We start from the raw sequence: 20999 nt of genomic DNA on the forward strand, positions 1-20999 counted from the left end.
GATTCTAGTATATGATCTAGAGTATATGATCTATATAGTATATGATCTATTGGCCAAGTTGCATTGGGCCTGTGGTGCATCATCCAGGGAGTCTAAGGCAGAGCACAATCACTTACCTCATAGGCTTGTTTGGATATGAACTAAAACCCTAAAGGTCCATGTGCTAAAAGTTTGTTCCCTAACTTGTGGTACTACAGCAAGGTGGTAGAACCATTAGAAGTAAGGCTGGTAGGAAGTATTTGGATCAACAGAAGCCTACCTTCAAAGGAGACATTGGAGATATGATTCTAGTCATTCTCTCTCTCTCTCTCTCTCTCTCTCTCTCTCTCTCTCTCTCTCTCTCTCTCTCTCTCAAGCAAGGGCTTCATGTGGTGCTGGGGGTTCTAGTCCATTGTCTTGTGCATGTTAGGCAAGCATGCTCCCAGATGAGCTACATTGCTATTTACCCCAGGCTGGCCTGGATCTTCCTGTCTTAGCCTCCCAAATGCTAGTATTACAGTCATGTGCCACCACGCCTGATTTATTTTCTCTCGAAAATAACTATGTAAGGCATTCATATGATTTCAAAGTCAAGGCTGTTGAAGTATGTATAGAGAGGTCTAGCTGTTATTCCTATTCCATTCATTCTATTATTCCTCTATGTCTTAGTTAGGGTTTCTTTTGCTGCAAAGAAACACCATGACCAAAAAGAAAGTTGGGGAGGAAAGAGTTCATTCAGCTTTACACTTCCACAGGAGTGTTCATCATTGAAGGAAGTCGGGACAGGAATTCAAACAGGGCAAGATCCTGGAGGCAGGAGCTGATGCAGAGACCATGTGTGTGTGTGTGTATGTGGGGGGGGGTACTGCTTAATAGCTTACTCCCCCTGGCTTGCTCAGCCTGCTGTCTTACAGAACCAGAGCCACCAACCCAGGGATGGCTCCACCCATCATGGACTGGGCTCTCCCCCATTGATCACTAATTGAGAAAATGCCTTACAGCTGGGTCTCAAGAAGGCATTTCCTCAGCTGAGGCTCCTTCCTCTCCAATGACTCTAGCTTGTATCAAGTTGACACAAAACAAACCAGTACACCCTACGTGTAATTTTTTATTAGTTTGTTATTTAGATTGCATATCTACTTTATTGACATACAAAGCAATGCATACATTTTGCTCTCTATTTTCCCATCTGTTTTACAAGAAGATAAAATCTACACTGCCTCCTCCTACCCTTTTCACCTGTCTATATATCCTGGAGTTTCACAGCATTACACAAAGATTGCTCTCTTCTTCTCAGTGCAGCTGGACCGAGCTGCATTGTGTGGATGCAGCTCCATGCAGCTGCATTGTGTGGCTGGACCATGATCAATTCAGTCTGTCCTCTGTGTGTGGTCATGGGGGTTCAGGATACATTTGTTGCCTGACTAAATTGTGCCAGGCACTAGGAGTAAAAACAAAGCCAGCTCTGGCTTCAGGAAGCTCAGCACGAGATCTCTACAATAAAGAGCATTCCTTAAGTCCAAGAGCACGCCTGGATCCACTGAGCACAGGGACACGTTACCGAAAAGAAACGAACCACACAGAGTGGACACAATAACCTCTTATTGACCAGCATCATGCTGCACTTGGGCCTTTGTCTGGGAAGGTTCCCTTGGATGTGGTTAACAGTGATTGATCAGGAGTGCCACCAATTGGTCAGAGTAGGAAAAGCCAAATGAAAGAGACCTCGAGTTAGGATTCTAATGACCAAATTTCCTTGGCAAGAAGAAATGTAAGTTATTGCTAGTGCTGTGGCATAACAATAGGAGCTAACATCTGTACAAACTTTATCAGATATTGTTCTCAGTATTTATGTACATTAAACCTTAAAAAAAAATCTCCCAACAGCCCTACGAACTTAGAATTATTATCTACATTTCTCCTTCAGTACAGAAGTTGAGACACAGAGATCTGAGCTATCGCACTTTTGCGGAAAGTCACACAGGCGGGTGGTGGGGAAGCAGACAGGCATCACAGATAGGGTAGTTGCAAATAATGTAGTAAGAAGTGCATGCCATGGAGCTGAAGGGATGGATGGCTCAGCAGTGAAGAGCATATCATGGCTGACAAACATTCAGAAACTCAAGTTCCAAGATAGGCACGCACGAGGTGTACAGATATGCGTGTAGACAAAACACTTATGAGCATAGAATAACAAGGTAACTTTTCTTAACACAAGTATGTGCACCAAAGCACCTGCATGAGGCACAACTCTGACACCTTTCTTAACCGCGCTATTTCAGGCTTACAAGAAAGAGCCCAAGGTCGTCCCCAAGCAGAAATCACCCAGCAAGCTGCAAAGTGACTTTAAAGAAACAAAGAGTTGAACCTAAGGTTAAAACAAAACTGGTGGATCCTCTTAAGTTCACGTCAGACGGGTAATGTGCCAACGTCGTAACAAGGTTTAGTGGGCGGCACACATCACGCATGGGCGTGAGTCCCCAATCATCACGCATATGAACCAAAAAAGGATCAGTGTGGCACTTCCGTGGGGAAGGATCAAGTCAGTCCTACCAGTTTTTCACAGAGGGTGACTAGCGTAGTGCCGATCTATTTAGTTTTTACATACAAAATCTCATACAATTAAAAACTGCTGGCGGGATTTTGTGAGCATTCTCTTGTTTCTGCCCTAGAAAATGAACTCAGAAGTAAAATTAGTGAGCGGACGCTTAATTATGCAAATATATTCTCCGTAGCTCCACCTTTCACTCGTCCTCCGCCGGGCTGTTTGTTGCTTTTCGGCTGTGAGTCGTGAAAAGAAGAGCTGCGCCTCCCATGGCGGAAGTTAGTTTCGCACTTTACGGCAACAGTGTTACCTGGGGCCGGAAGTTGCTGGATACAGAGGTGCTACGGGAAAGGCTCTAGGTACCGGGAACCTTGGTTGGTGTCACGGCTCCGTAGTTTATCTTTAAAACTTAACTTTTTGTTGTTGTTCTTGAGTCTTCAGAAAGATTAATTGCTTCACGTGTTAGGAGTCTGAGGCTCTCACCATAGCAAGGCCCCCTTTTACACCCGCTTAACCGGATCCCACTGGTTAAACAGCTCGCCTTTCCCACCGTACATGGTTTTAGTTCTGTTCATTGGGGGACTCCCATCCCCGGGGAGATCTTCCCTCTGAGACTCCAGACCCCTCCCCGCTTTGGTCTCCGGCCCCGCGGGGGACCCACCCAGCCCACCCGACCCGGGTGCCATCAGGAATGAAGCTTGACGGCGCTGAGGAGAAACCACGGGACGGCCCCTCCCCGGCCGCAGAGGGGTCTCCCCCTTCCCTCGAACATGCCTTCTCCAAGATGCTGCACGGTCTTAGCCGCCAGGAGTCCGGACCGGGCGACGCAAGAAATGCCATTCTTAAGGACCTCGGTGCTTTACTAGAAGCCACCGAGAGTGACAGATTATTTGAGGGGAGTAGGAGTGGCGAGTCGCTCCGGGGCATGCCCGAGATCCTGGGACAGGTGGCGAAAGCCCTGGAGACGTTCGCAGCCCCACCCAAGGAGAAGGTAGATGGAGGCGATGGGCATTCCGGAGTGGCTGAGAAAGCAACTGAAGTTGGGTTGCTGTTTCTTAAGCTGCTGGGGAAGGTTGCGACGGCTAAGCGTTCTCCCGCCTGCCCCGCGTGGAAGACAGGCCTCCGCCACTTGGCGGGGCCCATGTATGTGTTTGCCACCACACACAGATCGGAGCGGCCATGGACCAGTCCAAGGTCGCAGCATGTGGCCGATGAGGTGCTGTCCTTACTGCTTGGAGTGACTGAGTGCAGTTCCGTGGCAGGATTCCTGTGCGGAGAAAATGAGGACGATCGAGGGAGCTTTGCTGCGGTCTTGGGGCTTCTTAAACCCCATTTGAATAAGTGAGTACTGCACTTCTCACTCTTACCTGGCAGGTAAAGATGTTGGCATATTCGATCTCTCAAGGACCAGAGTGGTTTGTGACTTGCTAGAAATAAGATAACCAGACAGAAGCAAATTCGAGATTAGAACTGAAGTCTTCAAACTCCGTTTTCTGCACTGAACGACTGCCTTGGGAAGTTAGAAATTCTGATAATAGCCATGGAAATTGTGTCCCATTTATATGGAATCAAGTATCTTATGCTAAGTACCCTTGGGTATTTGGAAATGACCCAGTCTTTCGGCTTGAATTTAAATATTGAGACCTCTAACTCTAATAACTCTTAATTATTAGATTAGGGTGATTATTATATCAGAAGTAATAATTGGAATAAATAATGAAAACCCTTTATTATTATAAAGTGGATTGAATTGGATTGCTATTAAAGTACTTGCTGTGGGTTTTGACTTGCTACTTTTAGTGTTTTGTTTTGTGCCAGGTTTTAATTTTGTTTTTATTTATTTATTTTTGAGATAGGGTCTCACTATGTAGCCTTGGCCACCCCGAAACTAGACCAGCATGGAACTAACAGAGATTAGTCAACCTCTAATTTCTGTGTGTGCCGTCACACCTGTTCCAGGCAGGGTTTTTTTGTTTTTTTGGGGGGGAGTGGGTGGGTATTATTTTTAATTATGTATAGGTGTGTGTCTGCATAAGAGTGCAGGTGCCTGAGGAGGCCAGAAGTGTCTGATCCCTTGGAGCTGGACTTACAGATGATTGTGAGCCACCCGATAGAGTTGCTGAGATCTAAGTATGGGTCCTTTGGAAGAGCAGCAAATGCTCTTGAGCACTGAGCAATCTCTCTAGCCCCTTCAGGCAGGTTTTCATGGAGCCAAGGATGATGGCCCTGAATTTCTGATCCTGCCTCCAAGTGCTGGGCTTACAGGCAAGTACTGAGATTGCATATGTGCCCCACAGGCATGCCTCACCATTGGATTGAGCCAGGGCTTTGTGCATGTTAAGCAAGCACCTTACCAACTGAGCTAGAGCCCCAGGCCTCTGGCACCAGAATGATGAGACAAAATAAACTTGGAGCTAAAGGCTTTCAAACTAGTGCTTCCTTCTTTTTTTTTTTAAAGATGTGGGGTTGGGGATTTAGCTCAGTGGTAGAGCGCTTGCCTAACAAGCACAAGGCCCTGGGTTCGGTCCTCAGCTCCAAAAATAGCTAGCTAGCTAGCTAGCTAGCTAGATAAAGACGTGCTTACTTTATAGGCTGTCTTTGAGCTCCCTGTGTAGTCCATGTTGGCCTCAACCTTGAGAGATCTCCTGCCTCAGTTTCCTCAATGCTTAGATTACAGAGGTGCAACACTGTGCACAGTTTAGTGTTTCTTTGTGTTGTTTCGGGTAGGACTAGGTCAGGTAGCTTCCACGAGTCTTGTTTCATTATTTGTAATTAAAGGCGATATACCTATTATACAGTTACTGTTTTGAGGAGGTTGAGTCAGATGTGCTAACTCCTTTTATAAACTATAAGTTGGTGCTCATGTACTGATTTGTTTATTGCTTTGACATTGTACTGGTAAGACACCTTTACTCTCCTCTCCTTTCTCAGCACATTTCATATCATCCACCAACATGACCACCACTGACCCCACAGATCTTTTACATAGCTGTAGTTGTGAATGGCTGCTACTTATTGAAAATGCTTATATTACCCAGAGTTTGGGCAATTGCTAAGTGTATATAGTGTAAGTTATATAAATTAATTCAATTCAAATCATAAAATGTATTTGAAAAGAAAAGTTATATAAAGATATATATACAAACATATACGCATATAGGTATATGCATATACATATATGTATAAATCTGTTAAAGACAAAAAAAACCCCTCTTTTTAAGCTTAACTAGTTTCCTTTGCTAATGCCATGTTATTTTACTTAGTGTAGTTTCATGTGTCCTTGAAGGGAATCCTGGAAGAATAATCCTGCTGTCAAACATGTTTTCTCATGGACTCTGCAACAAGTCACTCAGCCCTGGCTGAGCCAGCATCTGGAAAAGATACTTCCTCCATCTTTGCTCATCTCAGATGATTATCAGACTGAGAATAAAATCCTGGGTGTCCAGTGCCTCCATCACATTGTGGTTAATGTGGTAAGCAGCCTCAGCTCTGGCCTATACTGATTATACAGTTACTCATGGCTGCTCTTCATTTCTGATCTATTTTTGCTCTATGTTTATGTCTTATAAGTAACTTCCTTTACATGTTGTCATTTAATTCACTTATTTATATTTTTCTTCATATGTTATGTGTGTGTGTGTATATATATATATGTACATATATTATATATACATATATAATATATGTGTCTTTCTCTCCCAACCTGGTAGAAGTAGTATCTCATTGGTATTATAATAAATAAAAGGGTAATTTTAGAAGAGATAAGATCATTATAAAAATGAAACAAAAGCAAAACCAAAGCATACATATAGAAATTAACAGGTAGTCTCAAGTTTAAAAAAAAAAGATCAGAACTCAAAAGGAACCATACCAAAATGTGCAAAGTGTTACTGCAGGAGACTTTTGTATTATGGAGCTTTTAAAAGGCACGCAAAAGTAGATTGTGGTTTACTGACTCTCCATATGCCCATATCTAACTTAAAATTTTCTATATTTTGCCACTCTTGAGAAACTTTTAACTGGATAATTTGTGTGTTTACAGCCAGCTGCTGATTTGCTGCAGTACAACAGAGCCCAGGTCCTCTACCATGCCCTTTTTAATCACTTGTACATGCCAGAGCACGACCTCATTCAGGTATTGTAAGATATACTCCTAACTGTCTGGGTTCCAGCAGGAGAAGGTAGTACTATGTAAGCAGGAGCAGTTTAGAGCTGTTTTCCCCTTGGAAAATGAGAGCACTTGAAAGCTGCTGTCTACTAGAGAGCATCTCAATGTTAAGTGGGCATCCACTTTCCTGAGCATCCTCAGAGTGGCCCAGGTTTTATCTTTATGAGTGTTAACCATATGCCGCTTGGGGGTAGGTCTGTTTTTATTAAGTTAAATGTTCTTCCTCTCTGCTGCTCCATGTCAACACATGTATTTGAAACCTCTTGTGTATAGATACTTTAGTGTCATTCTCCCAGTCAACAGCCATTACCTGATACCTATTATGTGTCTATAGAGGTTCCAAGAATAAGTGACTCAGAGTGTTTCTGCCTTGAAACCCTTTGGAAGACTTCTATATAAATATATAACTGTACACATATATCTCTGTGTATGTGCAATCCAGCAATAGCTATATTACAAGAGGTGTAAAGTGTGACCAGCAGCAACAGGCAACTAGCGAGGTTGAGGGTGGCTTTAGGAGACTGTGGGACTGATGGGATAATGTTTATGAAGGGTAAAAAGTAGTTTCTTGGGAGGGAGAAGAAAACTAAAGACAAGAAACAAGCTACACAAAGTGGAGACATCTTGTTTTTCTTTGTGCTGGTAGGTATTGAATCCCAGTCCTCATACATGCAAGGAAAGTGCCCTGTACTGAGCCTCCTCAACCTGTTGCTTTGGTTTTTTGTGAAGAGTCTGATTCTAGCCCAGGCTGGCCTGGGACCTGCACTGGCCCTAGCTACTAAGTGCTGGGATCGCAGGTGCACAACACAGTGTCCAGCAGCTCCTCCTGGCTTCTGTTTTGTGCTGTCTCTACCTCTAATGTTTTGGGTACCGAGAATCAAGTTACTCTCAGATGGAAAATTTATTAACATGATGGAGAAAGGAGATTTTTAAAATCGTCAGACAGCTAGAAAAGCCTGAGTTCCTCAGAGTGCTAAAAAGGAAAGCCTAGACACCATAACTTCAGATAAAGGAGTTTGAACCATCTTAGATTCCGTGGAGCAGATTGATGTAAAATGCCCATAACTGTCATGTGTCACTGAGTCTAAGGGACAATAGACCTAGATCCCTGGGTTAAGGAAGGCCTGAGCTTGCCAATCTTTCCATTTCACAGATTAGTGAAGAACAGTTCTGGAGAGGAAGTTTGAAAATTTGCAGTAATATGTACCTTGTACTTTAGTTATGGGTATCTTTTAGAATTCTGTGGACATATCCTAGGGACAGTAGATTAATGAGGATCTTAGAAAAGTGAGAAATGTTGTGAATGCAAATGAATGAACTATGGTTTCTTTTCATTCTTTCCTCCTAGGCTGTGCTGCTGTGCCTCCTAGATTTATTCCCTGTCCTAGAAAAAGCTCTGCACTGGAAGGGAGATGCAGCTCGAGCCACTACACACTGTCATGATGTACTACAGCTGATCCTCACCCACATGGAGCCAGAGCATCGCCTTCTCTTACGGAGGACTTATGCCAGAAACCTGCCAGCTTTTGTGAAGAAGTGAGCACCTGGGCTTCTGCTCTGGTCATATATGCCATGTTCAACTTCTTATCACCACATTTTCTCTTATTTTTAGGCTGGGGATCCTAACTGTCCGGCACTTGAAGAGGCTGGAGAAAGTTATCATTGGTTATCTGGAGGTTTATGATGGACCAGAAGAAGAAACCAGGTTGAAGATACTGGAAACCCTGAAACTTGTCATGCAGTATACTTGGCCCAGGTATAGCATCCAAGCTGACAGATGTGCTAAAAGTTCATGCTTAGGTTGACTTTCTCTTCAGAACTTGTCTGGGTAAAATATTCAGGACATTCAGTGTATCTGAATCTTTTTCACTGTCTTCATTTCTAGAATTACAGCTACTTCTGATACTCATATTTGAACCCCTTATTTGAACTGCTTTCATCAGCCAGTAGTTCTAAGTTCTGACAGTTAAATCACTTCTGTTCCTTAAAAGTTCTAAGGCTGGGCACTGTGGCACAACCTTTTAATTCTACCACTCAGGAGGCAGAGGCAGGCAGACCTCTGTAGGTTTGAGGCCAGCTAATCTATATAATGAGTTTCAGGTCACCCTGGGCTACATAGAAAGACCCTTTCTCAAAAAGACAAAAAATAAAACAAAACAAACAAACAAAAAACTCACACACAAACCAACAACAAACAATTCTATGGTCACATAAGTTGGGAAACCTCGCAGGTTGTCTTACTTTTCTATTGCTGTGGTAAGACACCATGACCAAGGCAGTTTACAGAAGAAAGTTTATTTGGGGCTTACAGTTTCAGAGGGTTAGAGTCCATGACTATCACAGAAGGCAGCCTGATTATGGCTATGGGGCAGTAACTCAGAGCTCACATCTTGAGACATGGAGGATGAAGGAAGAGCGAGCCAGCTAGAAATGGCATGGGCTTTTAAAACTTCAAAGCCCACCCCTAGTGCCACACCTCCTAACAGTCCCACCAACTGGGACCAAGTATTCAAATATATGAGCCTATGGGGTCCATTCTCATTCAACACACTACATAGAGGGTCTGTCCAGATTGTAATTATAATTTATATCAAAATACTAAGGGCTATTTAGGGCTGATGTGTACTAAAGTGGTGGCATACTTGCCTATTATACACAAGGGTTTTGATCCTTATCACCGCTCCTCCCCAAAAAGCCTACTTAGAGAAGTGTTTCAATAGGCATGTTTAACTGTGTTGATCCTACAGGTCCTCAGTCTAATTGAAAAATGGAGTGCTTCAAGGCACATCTCTCACCATTTGCAGAGCAGTGATTGGATTGTCCACCCAGCCATATCATTTCCTGTCTCAACCTTCCTAGTGCTGGGATTAATAGCTTGTGTGCTTCCCAAATACTGGTAGCAAAGGCATGAGATCTCAAATGCTGGGATTAAAGGTGTGTCCCACCACTGCCTGGCTCTGTTTCTTTTAGACTGGATTAATCTGTAGTCCAGGGTGGCTTTGAACTCACAGAGATCCAGACGATCTCTGCCTCCCAAGTGATAGGATTAAAGGTGTGTGCCACCACTGCCTGACCTCTATGTTTAATCTAGTGGCTGGCTCTGTCTTCTGATACTTCAGGCAAATTTTATTAGAGTACATACAACAAAACATCACCACAGTGGCCAGTGACTGAAAGTTCGTATTGCCACTTAAGCACTACCAGTTACCCTTATTTCCCTAAGGCAAGGATTTTCTGTAGTAAAGCTCAAGTTCTAGAGCCTCCCATGTTCTAAGTGTTGGGATTATAATCACAAACCAATACCTGCAGCCTCACTTTAATGTCCGGGCATTAAGTTACTTGACTGTGTGGGGGCTGTCTCATCTCAGGTCTAAATTACGGGACCTTGAACAGGAGAGATCTTGGCTCACCATATTCTCAGGTCTAAATTACGGGGCCTTGAACAGGAGAGATCTCGGCTCACCTTATTCTCAATCCATACGTAATAGGGCAGTTTCCTTGAACAGAATCAAGCATTGGCAGGAAACCAAGTTGAGTTTTCTGGTATTTTTGTTTGTTTGAGACAGGGCCTGGCTGTAGCCCTGGCTGCTCAGAAACTCAGAGATCCACCTGTCTCTGCTTCTGACTGGTACAAAGTGTTCTTGAGCAAGTCAGTGTGTGTACATAGGCTGGGTGCTGTAGAAAGTAACTTTGAGGCTCATAATCTGCAGTCTTGTCTTTGGTCCTGTTTGCAGTGCTATAATAGCAAACATCATTTGACTTCAGTTTTCCCATGTCTGGACCAAGACTTGTCCAAGTTTAACATTCCAGTTTGGAATATGAAGTTTTTCTTCCTGGTTCCAGAATTTCCTGCAGAGTTGTAGTCTTGCTGAAGGCTCTTCTGAAACTGATATGTGATGTAGCAAGGGACACAAGCCTCACAACTGAGGCCACGAAGAGCGCCCTGCTCCAGGAAGCCACAGACTGCCTGATTCTCCTGGACCACTGTTCTGAGGGGCAGGTGAAGGTAAGGCTGGAGCCTGCAAGTAGGTTTCAGTCGGCCTCATTGTTCCTAGGTAACCCCAGTGATTGTCATTGGCTACTCGTATGCCCAGCCAAGTTTGGACCTCAACGTGGAGGGTGTTAGGCCCCCACCTCTGTACCCTCTAGTCTTGGATTGTTTGTTCGATACCTTACCCTATTTATTTTTGGTGCTAAGGCCGAACTCTTTTAATACTATTCAAAACCACTTAGAGGATCAGATGTTACTGACATATCAGGATAAGAAAGAACAAGCCACGCCACCAAGATTTTATAAAATTTAAGTTCTAAGATTGACATGACACCTACTGTGCTAGTGAGACACCTCCAAGTTCTGTTCTAGATTATGAATTAAAACAGGTACCAGAACTGGAGAGATGGCTCAGCGGTTAAGAGCCCTGGCTGCTCTTCCAGAGGTCCTGAGTTCAATTCCCAGCAACCACATGTTGGCTCACAACCATCTGTAATGTGATCTGGTGCCCTCTTCTGGCGTGCAGACAGAACACTGTATAAAATAAAGAAATAAATCTTAAAAAAAAAGGTACCAACAAAGCCCAAAGAAAGGAGGCTGTAAGCTGCCACGGAGTAATCCTGTAACTGAGATACCAGAACGTGGCCCCCCAAGATGTCTGCCTATTCTTGTGTGCCTGTGCAGGTAAATGCAACGGAGGGTGTCATTCCTTAAGCACCGTCCCTGCTCTGACTCGGAACTCTTCAAGCAGGCTTGGCTGGCTGGTGGGCCAAGTAGGCCCCGGGGATCTGCTTGTTTCCTTCCAGTACTGAGATTACTTGGTGTATGTGCCTACTGATGACAAGCGTGGGCTTTAAACATGGGACTGAACTTAGGCCCTCATGCTCATCACTGAGCTAGCTCCCCAGTTTCCAAATACTTAATTTACCAGCAGGAAATTCTTCCTTCAGTTTCATAGTCCACAGAATTCGGAGGACTGTAGTTTATGGTATCTACAAGTGCATTTATTTACATGTAATTAAAGGACTAATTTCCCATTTTTACCACAATTAGAAATCTCTAAAGTTTAATGGAGCATGAGAAGAAACTCATGCCCCAAAAGGGAATATAGTTTGTTTTTCAGTTCCTTTAAACATTTCATTACAGCCCCTTAAAACTGTTTGTAGTTTTCCAGCCAGAGGTCCAGCTTGAGTTTTTCTGGCTAGAATGAAGGAGGCTCTTCAGAGCCAGTGGGCTACTTTTAAGTTTTTAAGTAACACCTGTTCTGATGGTGGCACTCTCTCCCAATGCCCTGCACACTCATTTTTTGAGTATGTGAAGAAAAGAAGACAATGGGGATATAGGTTTTACAAAAGTTAATGCCTGTTTGGTTTCATGTTGCAGGGTCTTCTGGCTAAAATTGCCCTATCCTGTGAAGACAGCACAGTGGTGAGCTGCATCAGGAAAGTGCAGAACTCTGCAGATGTTCTCTGCAATGACACTTAAGATGACTAACAGATCATCTGGATGGAGTTACGGAAAAGTCTATTTTTATATTAAACACTTGTTTAAGTTGGAACTTTTGTTTCCTTCAGTTTGTCCTTATAAGAGAAACTGAACAAAAAACTGAAGCCAGGCACTTGTGGCACATGCCTTTAATCCCAGCACTCAGGATGCAGAGGCTAGTTCGAGTTCAGCCTGAGTTTGAGGCCAGCCTGGTCTACAAGAGAGAGTTCGAGGACAGCCCAGGCTACACAGAGAAACCCTGTCTCAAAAAAACAAAAAGGATGAAGAAACACATTTCTAAGTAAAAACTGGGAGGGGAGAATTAGCACTTGTAATTTAGGAATATTTACAACCACAATGCCATTCTAGCTCCAGGAACTCATCTGTTAGGCTCCTCAGGCTCAAGCTGTTACAGCACATGTTATAAAAATACTCTTTACAATATAAGGCTTTTCTCCATTCACTCCAGATTTTTTGCTCCACTGAAGTGACATAAATATTAACAATATAAATACAGTATGAAACAGCACAAAAGAACACAGTTGGAAGTGTTGACTTTCCAGGATAAAAGATGAAGGGAACTCATGTGGTTTTGGCTTTAGTCATGGGCTCTGTCTCCTGCTCATACTCTATTTCCACATAGGCCCGTTTTTTCCGCAAAGGTCCTTTCAAGGGTGCTTTGCCTTTGTGTCTGGCCTTAAGGGCCTTTTCTTCTTCTTCTTCACTGGAGGATTCATCATCCTGTTCATCGCTGCCAGCATCCAGTTTATCCATATCCTAATAGGTGGAGACAGAAGTCAGACAGGGAAAGTGCACGGTTTCTCCACACTCCCTGCCTTGCTCAGCCAGTTTAGAACAGACCAGAGAACACATCTGCGCATGCGTGCAGATCCCTCCCTTCCCTCCTTTACTGCAGGCCACAAGACATTCTCTGTCCCACAGAGCTCACCTCAAAATCACTCAGGTCACTCTCATCTACCTCATCATCTTCTACAAACTCTCTTTTTCCCACATCCTAAAATAAAACAGTTACCAGGTTAGGGAAAAAAATAATGAAGATCCAGTTTAGACATCTAATTTTACCTCTTTTCATAAATAAGTGAAGCAGAGTCTACCTACATATCCAGCTACCAAAATCTATTACTCTCAAGTTTAATGTTTATAAATTAAAAGAAATCTGGCGCTGGCAGACTCTCTTAGTCCAATTGGGTGCTGGCAGAAAATTTCTTAATAAAGGAAAATGAAGAAAAAAAAAGAGATAAAAATAAAATAAATTAATTAAAAGAAAAAATAAGGGTGTAAAAGTCAATGTATAGTTTATTGGCTGAGCTCTGCTAAATCAATTAATGATCACATGATACAAAAGGGAGGTGTAAATAATGCTGCCTCTGACTTACATGAAAATGTGTCACCCTAAAGATTACTGCATTTCAAAACAAGACAAGCCATACTCACCTCTTCATCTTCCTCATCATCCATTTCTTCATCTTCAGAGTCACTCTCTGCTTCCTGTTTCTCTAGGGCCTTGTCGAAGGCATGGATGGGGAAGTTGTAGATGTCGCCATACTGAAAAACAAACAGACTGCCTTTAACTATTCTTGAGTGTTACATTTTTCAAAGTTCCTCCTTCCCTACAAGCTTATTATTCATCATCAGGGACTAAATAAGAAAACTGTGATGAACAATACTTCTCTAGTTTTCCAACCTAGGCACAGTATGTTTATGACATTTAACAATCAATGGTTGATATTAAATAGATAGCTTCTATGGAGAAGAGAACCAAGTCATTTCAAAGTTATTAATTTATGAAACCACACACATCGGGACAAACCTAATTTTACTTAGAAAGGGAAATAACACATTTTAATCACCTTTCTATCTTTCTAAATGACACTGATCTTAGCCAAAAGGCTAAAAACTCATTTATAAAGATTAGAGTAACACATAGAAACAGAAACTCTAGGCATCAGGACTGAGGATGGAGCTTGGTTGGCAGAGTACTTGTTTAGCACATACAAATCCCCAACATCATACACACTTGCATGGTGACGGATACCTATAATCCAACATGTGAGAGACTGGAGGCAGGAGGATGTAGCTGGAGTTTTCCTGCCTGGCCCACAGTCAGGACAAATCTCTCTCACCTGCCAGTCCCACAGCCGCTCACAGGCAACCAAGTAAACACAGAGACTTATTATATTGGTTACAAACTGTATGGCCGTGGCAGGCTTCTTGCTAACTGTTCTTACAGCTTAAATTAATCCATTTCCATTAATCTATACCTTGCCACGTGGCTCGTGGCTTACCGGCATCTTCACATTCTGTTTCTCATCGTGGCGGCTGGCAGTGTCTCTCTGACTCAGCCTTCCACTTCCCAGCTTTATTCTCCTCCTTGTCCCGCCTACACTTCCTGCCTAGCCAATGGCCAATCAGTGTTTTATTTATTGACTAATCAGCAACACTTTTGACATACAGAACATCCCACAGCAGGAGGATCAAGAATTTAAACTTTTTTTTGCTACATAGTGAATGAATATCTGGGATATCATGAGATACAGTCTCAAAACAACAAAAATAAAACTATAGGGAGATGAGGAGGTGCCAAAGTGAGTGAATGTTTGCTGATGACATGGGCACAGCCATGCCAAGGACCTGAGCATCAGACCCATGGAAGATTGGCAAAGCACTCTTCCCAGGGTGAGGCTCAAGGAATGGCAAAGCTGTGCTCTGGTCTGAGTGCAAATGCTGACGGTGTGTGCAGAAAATGTCTACTATATAGAGAGAGCTCTGCCTCCCCCAACATTTATGAAGACCCCCACTAGAGACTGATCCTAAGATTTAGCTAAACCTGTCTCCTTGGTCCAGCTGTGTACCATAAACCCTGCCTCCTAATTACCTGCATGTAACAACCCTATTCCCTTGTTCAGCTGTATGCCATAGCCTGCCTCCCTGTTCACCTCTATACAGTAAACATGCTGAGCTTCCAAGGTGCTTAGGTTTCTCATCCAGGAGCCCAGTCCACCCAATCCCAGCTTTCTGCCTATCTTTTTATTCTTCGCTGCCTGGAGTCAAGTCTGTCCCTGGACACTGTGCATGGACAGGGAGAAAAAATACTATGACTTTTATGATGTTTTTACACAGAACTGAGCTTGGAAGTACCAACTGGAAATAAGGGCAAATGGAAAAAGTCTCACCAGGAAGACAGGCCTATGTGAATTTGTTTTAATCCATGGACAAATTGGGGTAGGAAGGCTATTTGTGACATGTTTAAAAATAAATGCATTAGCCAGGCAGTGGTGGCACATGCCTTAATCCCAGCACTTGGGAGGCAGAGGCAAATGAACCTCTGAGTTCGAGGCCAGCCTGGTCTACAAAGCAAGTTCCAGGACAGTCAGGGCTGTGCTGTTATATAGAGAAACCCTGTCTTGAAAAACCAACCAACCAAATAAATGCATGTTCTGTGTTTCCTAGCATGTCACTACAACTTAAGAAAGCACTTGTCCCCAACACTACTAGCTTTCTCACCGTATCTTGTTTCAGTCTTTCCAGTAATTCCTTCTCAATGGCATTGTCCAGCTGGGCAGCTATTAATGCTTTTTCCTGTAAGAAAAGGGCAAATCCATTACTCCATTACGACTCATTTTCTAGCCTGTACAAATATAATTACCAATTTTTAATAACAGTATGATGTGGTGTGGTTACTTCCTATTTGCTTCCATTAGTGAAGCTTTTGCTTCTCTGGCCAGACACATTTCTTCTTTCCCTCTCAAAGCCTCTTGGGAACCTTTCAATTAAAGAATTCCCTTCTATAATTTGCATAAATGTAAAAAATAAGTAAAGTGAAAATAATTCCTATGGCTTTAGCAATAGCATTTTGAATTTCTAACAAGCCCCTGATAGATAGACTACACATACAGCTCACATACATTTAAGATTGTCAGAGGGGTCTGGGGAAATGGCCAAGTTGGTAAAGTGCTTGACCCGCAATTTCAGGCTTTCTAGTAATTCCTTCTCAATGGCATTGTCCAACAAACCACCTAGTTTACTTCAGAGCAGCTCAATCCCAGAGCAGTGTGTCCTGGTTTCTGGTTTTCTAACCAACAATCTCACAATCAAAACCTTTGAATTTTCTGAGTAATACAACCAAAGTAGCCATAAGACTACTTAAAGACAGCATTTAAACTCTGCTGAAGGTGATATATGAGACAGGCAACGTCAAAATTCTAAATTCTGAAACATTTGACTTGAAGAATTTTAGATAGTTATTGAAAATACTTTTTCATTGTTTTCCATTATATGGCTTTAGCAATAGCATTCTGAATTTCTAACAAGCCCCTGATAGAGAGACTACACATATATGCTTACATACATTTAACACCTACACACACACACACACCTACAAAGACCCCTGAGTATCTATTTTTAGCCTTCACTGAAAATCATAATAATCTGAAGACAATAAAGAGATGTCAATGAAGATAAACTACCCCCCATTAGTGACTCAATATTATGAATCCCATGCACCCCACTCCTTTCTCACATGGAAATATAGAAGCTTTGTCAATATCAGGACAATATGTTACCTCTCTTCTTTTTTCCCTTCGTTCAACCTTCTTACTCAAAGGAACAAGTTTCTTCCTAGCAGAAATCAAGTACATTATATTAGAAAATTAAAGTTCGCTTTAAAGATTAAAGAAATAGAATTGATTTTTGTGTGGCTAAGTTCCATACCATATAGCAAAACATAGGATAAAGTTTCTAGATATTCAGGCTGCTAGTATAGCTCAGTGACAGAACATCTGCCCAGCACATGCATGGCTCTAGGTGTGGTGTGCATGTGCATATGAGCATGAACACACACACCTACAGTTGAGTGGTATGAAAAGTCAGGAGCCCAGGTTGCGGCTCACATCAGTAGCTTAGCATTAAGAGTGAGGCAGAAGGAGTTAGAAGATACACATTAAGTTCCAGGGCAGCTTGGACTACACACACTACAGGGTGTGACATTGCCTTAACCCTCTACCAAAAGATCATTTTTTTTTTTTTTTGTTTTTTGAGACAAGGTCTCTCTGTGTAGCCCTGGCTGCCCTGTAACTTGCTCTGTAGACCAGGCTGGCCTCTGCCTCCAGAGTGCTGGGATTAAAGGCATGTGCCACCAAGTCAAGCCATAAAACTCAGATATTTGAGCATGAATTGTAATGTGGTTATTTCTGTTTTCTTTAGGTTCACTACATTAAGATTACTGCTTCAGTGAACTAAGAAAAAAGAATTTTCTGAAAAAGGTTCACATGATTTTTGAGATTCTCTGCTAATCTCAATGAAGAGGCCTTCATCTCACACTACTTCAGCAGTTATTCTATTAGTCCTGTGGATCTCACATCATCTTTACTCCAGAGTGTGCTTCATACTCCTGTTAATCACATTTTTAGAGCATTTTGAAACCTTTCATTCCATTTCATTTTGAACAATTTCCAGGTAGGCAGGATAATCACATACTCTGCTTTAAAAATCCTGCAGAACCACTGGACACCTCTTTATCCCAAAGTCTTTTCTTGGCATATCACAGACTAGTCACAGTTGAATTTAATAGAAAACACTGTTTGTGATATGGTCTAGGAAACGGTAATAGACTGAGCATGAATAAAGGAATGAACATGGTCCTTACCGTCGCTTCAGGGTAAGTTTTCTAATTCGAATCAGGTACTGGGTTATCTTGGTAAACCTCTGCTTGCATTTGTGTCGGATGAAGCGAGGCCAATAAATTAAATTTTCATCTATCTGTTCCAGTGCTTTCTCATAGTTTTTACTAAGTCGGACCTGTGGAACAGAAAAGGGAAATATGAAGGGGAAAGGTAAATCATGTTAGGTCTTCATTGTCAATACCCATAGGACATAATGAAGACGGGTTCAAAGTCTAGAGATGGCCCAGCCAAGAGGGAAGCTTGTGGAATTCTTGCTCTTGACCAACGGTCACTGGGTTTTCTCAATGAGTCTTACCCGTTCCCAGAGACGCCGAGGGAAAGCTGCTCGCTCTATAACTTTCATATACAGGTAGCACTGTCCTAAGGACAAGTTCAACAGCCATGTTATTATTTATAGAGAGACAGGGAAGAAGCTTGTGTAAACATTGTGTAGTTTTCCTACCTTTCTCTTCTTTAATGGTGGCATACTGACTGTTTGCCAGAGGACACGAAGACCGATTGCACAGCCCTGTCAGACTGTACTCATTCCTGCAGAAGCCCTGAGTCTTGGTTCTAGGATGCAAGGAGAGAAATGTTTACAACCAAGGGGGCCACTGAATGCATTTCAGTCTAGGCTGCAATATACTCACCTTATTTTGAAAGAGCAAAATTGCCTGTTTCCTAGTGTATTCCAGATAACCTGCAAGACAAAGTGAAAGCTCTTTTGCTCTGGCCCCAAAGATGCTGTTTAATATAAAAAGAGGCAATGTTCTCTAGGCTGCAACGGTGCTCACTGGTGGAATTCTTCCCAGCATGTGCAAAGCCCTCAGTTTAGTCTCCAGCACCACCAAAATACAAACAAAAAGGTGATGAGAACCATGTTAGCACAGTGCTACAGTGCTTCAATGAGAAATGGGTCTTTAGGGAGTGAAAAGAAGTATTCTTTCAATAGACCTGACTCGTTTCCTTTACACAGTAACATAGTCTTGTAAAAAACAAAAACAAAACAAAACAAAAAACTAAATATAGCCTGGTGGTGGTGACACACTTGGGAGGCAGAGGCAGGTGGAGCTCTGTAAGTTCAAGACCAGCCTAGTCTACAGGGCTTATTACTTAGCAACGGAATTTCATTAATAGTTGGCAACTATTTTCCCAGAATATACATACGTTCTACCATCTATAGTATGCCCCTGTGTATAGTATTAAAATGAGCCATATCATGCAGGGTGGTGGTGGTGGGGCACGCCTTTGATCCCAGCACTCGGGAGGCAGAGCCAGGTGGATCTCTGTGAGTTCAAGGCTAGCCTGGTTTACAGAGCGAGATCCAGGACAGGTACCAAAACTACACGGAGAAACCCTGTCTCGAAAAACCAAAAAGAAAAAAAATCCTATCACATATATCTTGTAATTTTTCTTTTTACGTGTTCATTATCCATTGTCAAAGGCTGCACAGTACTAGATACTTAGATACACCTACCACAACTTTACCTTTTACCATCTCTCACTAATTAATGTGTTCTTTATCATAAGGCAAAAAGCAATGACAGCTCCAAGCCCTGACATGATAAACACTCAAGTGTTTGTTGGTTCAAAGTACGGTCCTTCAAGCACTATATTTAGTTAGGGGAAAGTATATAAATGATGCATCAACAAGTTTGCAGTCAATTTAAGAGCCGTATATGAGAGCAAAGAAGTCTTTGGATGGACTGCCTTGAGAGCAATTAAAGGAGAAAATGAAGAAGGGCCAGAGAATAAAACATATGTTGGGGATTTAATAGGGGTGTCTGGTGGGGGAGGTAGGAAACAAAAAATGAAATGGGAAAGTGGGGATACCATTCAAGCTATTGGCTTTTGTTATACAGAAGAGGGCACCAGATCTCATTACAGATGGTTATGAGCCACCATGTGGTTGCTGGGAATTGAACTCAGGACCTCTGGACCAGCAGTCAGTGCTCTTAACCTCTGAGCCATCTCTCCAGCCCGCTATTGGCTTTTAAACATCAGACTTCTTTCCCAAGCACCAGATTTGTCTGTGCATCCAGCTGCCCACTTGGCATCTCTAAAAGGATCCCAATGATAAACATACCGAAACATAACTCTCAGTTCCACACTCCTCTAAAGAATACAACATTCTTCCTGGTTCCCACTAAAAAGACTTAAAAACATTTCCTTCAAGATTCTACCTGACCTTGCCCTGGCAAGCAAATCAAATTCATCAGTCCTCTCTCACCCTCTCAAATCCTGTAACAAGTTCCATGACAAGTCCCATCGGTGCCCTCTATATTCCATCTTTCCCATCTCCAATCTTTGTCCCTTTACCATTCCTACCCTCCTTCAGTGGCCGGCTCATTCCCAGTTTTTTGGTCTTTATTCAAATGTCTGACTCGCCATATATCTGCAGTGGTCTCTCCTCTCCACTCTTCTCCATCACTCCTCTTTCGTGGTACCATTTACCATGCAAAGTCTCGTCTGTTTATTCTCCATCTCCAGAGTACTTATAAAAGCAGTCCTTTTTTTTTTTTTTGTCTGACTGATTAACAACCAAATCCTCAGTAATTACCACCGTGCCTACATACACACTGCTGGAATTGATAAGTATTTACAACTCCTGTAGGATACTTCCGAAATTACGACTCAAGACAGTAGAGGAAGGTAAAGAAAAGCCTAACGCGGAAAAAGTAGACCGAAAAGGAACGCTCACGGATGGGCAGGACCCTTACACATGAATTTTAAACTTCGCACCTCTCCCGCCTTCCAAGTCCCGGGACAATTGCCATTCCGCTGGCAACGGCACAAGGGCCTTTACTGCCAGGAACTAAGTAAGTCGATCCGGTGGGCTGAGGCTGGGGTGTCCCGGCCTTTTAACCGCAGTGGGGCGCTGAGATAAGCTCGACTGGGAAAACGGGGGTCCTGGAAGACTCGCAATCCGAGAGAACAGGAGACGAACGGGCCACCCAAGTCTGCGGATCTGAGTCCTGAATGAGCGAAACGCCCCTCACAAACCCCGGGGCTCCACAGCCACAGGAGGGAACTCACATCGTCCGACTGCATGGTGCCGGCGGGTCAGCACGCCGCGTTCAGGCAGGACCAGGAGAGCGGACATGCTCCTTCCGGGGAGTCACTTCCGGAGAGCCTGGCCTAACCTATCGC

The 20999-nt window shown here is 43.0% G+C and overlaps 2 protein-coding genes and 1 non-coding gene across 5 annotated transcripts; 1 reads left to right on the plus strand and 2 right to left on the minus strand.

Moving 5' to 3' along the window:
• Positions 1-2386: 2386 nt before the first annotated feature.
• LOC128119537 (small nucleolar RNA U13) lies at positions 2387-2491 on the minus strand. The gene has a single exon (XR_008221566.1). It is a non-coding gene; the product is annotated as a small nucleolar RNA U13 (small nucleolar RNA).
• A 335-nt stretch (positions 2492-2826) lies between these two features.
• Tti2 (TELO2 interacting protein 2) lies at positions 2827-17825 on the plus strand. 3 transcript variants are annotated; one of them, XM_052751954.1, is made up of 8 exons: positions 2827-3865; positions 5811-5997; positions 6567-6659; positions 8041-8228; positions 8305-8448; positions 10536-10698; positions 12067-12194; positions 17392-17825. In XM_052751954.1, exons 1-7 carry the CDS (start codon positions 3216-3218, stop codon positions 12166-12168), a joined length of 1527 nt encoding a protein of 508 aa, XP_052607914.1. In that variant the 5' UTR covers positions 2827-3215; the 3' UTR covers positions 12169-12194; positions 17392-17825. The 3 variants fall into 3 exon arrangements, with proteins under 3 accessions (XP_052607914.1, XP_052607913.1, XP_052607912.1); XM_052751953.1 differs by lacking the exon at positions 17392-17825 and having other exon boundaries at positions 12067-12241; XM_052751952.1 differs by lacking the exon at positions 17392-17825 and having other exon boundaries at positions 10536-12241.
• Mak16 (MAK16 homolog) lies at positions 12302-20999 on the minus strand. Its single transcript, XM_052751955.1, has 10 exons — positions 20886-20999; positions 18500-18549; positions 18313-18422; positions 18166-18230; positions 17834-17985; positions 16752-16806; positions 15694-15768; positions 13624-13734; positions 13118-13183; positions 12302-12945 (listed from the first exon to the last, which is right to left on the minus strand). Exons 1-10 carry the CDS (start codon positions 20898-20900, stop codon positions 12751-12753), a joined length of 894 nt encoding a protein of 297 aa, XP_052607915.1. The 5' UTR covers positions 20901-20999; the 3' UTR covers positions 12302-12750.

The sequence above is a fragment of the Peromyscus californicus genome, unplaced genomic scaffold (genome assembly GCF_007827085.1).
Source record: "Peromyscus californicus insignis strain IS unplaced genomic scaffold, ASM782708v3 Scaffold_23__1_contigs__length_62951481, whole genome shotgun sequence".
NCBI classification, from domain to species: domain Eukaryota; kingdom Metazoa; phylum Chordata; class Mammalia; order Rodentia; family Cricetidae; genus Peromyscus; species Peromyscus californicus.

Coding starts and splice junctions, on each gene's coding strand:
- Tti2 (XM_052751952.1), top strand. CDS start 3,216: ATGAAGCTTGACGGCGCTGAGGAGAAACCACGGGACGGCCCCTCCCCG. Junction 3,866..5,810: donor CTTAAACCCCATTTGAATAA/GTGAGTACTGCA, acceptor GTGTCCTTGAAG/GGAATCCTGGAAGAATAATC. Junction 8,229..8,304: donor CTGCCAGCTTTTGTGAAGAA/GTGAGCACCTGG, acceptor TCTTATTTTTAG/GCTGGGGATCCTAACTGTCC.
- Mak16 (XM_052751955.1), bottom strand. Junction 18,423..18,499: donor TTTTGCTCTTTCAAAATAAG/GTGAGTATATTG, acceptor CTTGCATCCTAG/AACCAAGACTCAGGGCTTCT. Junction 15,769..16,751: donor GAAGGGAAAAAAGAAGAGAG/GTAACATATTGT, acceptor CTTTTCTTACAG/GAAAAAGCATTAATAGCTGC.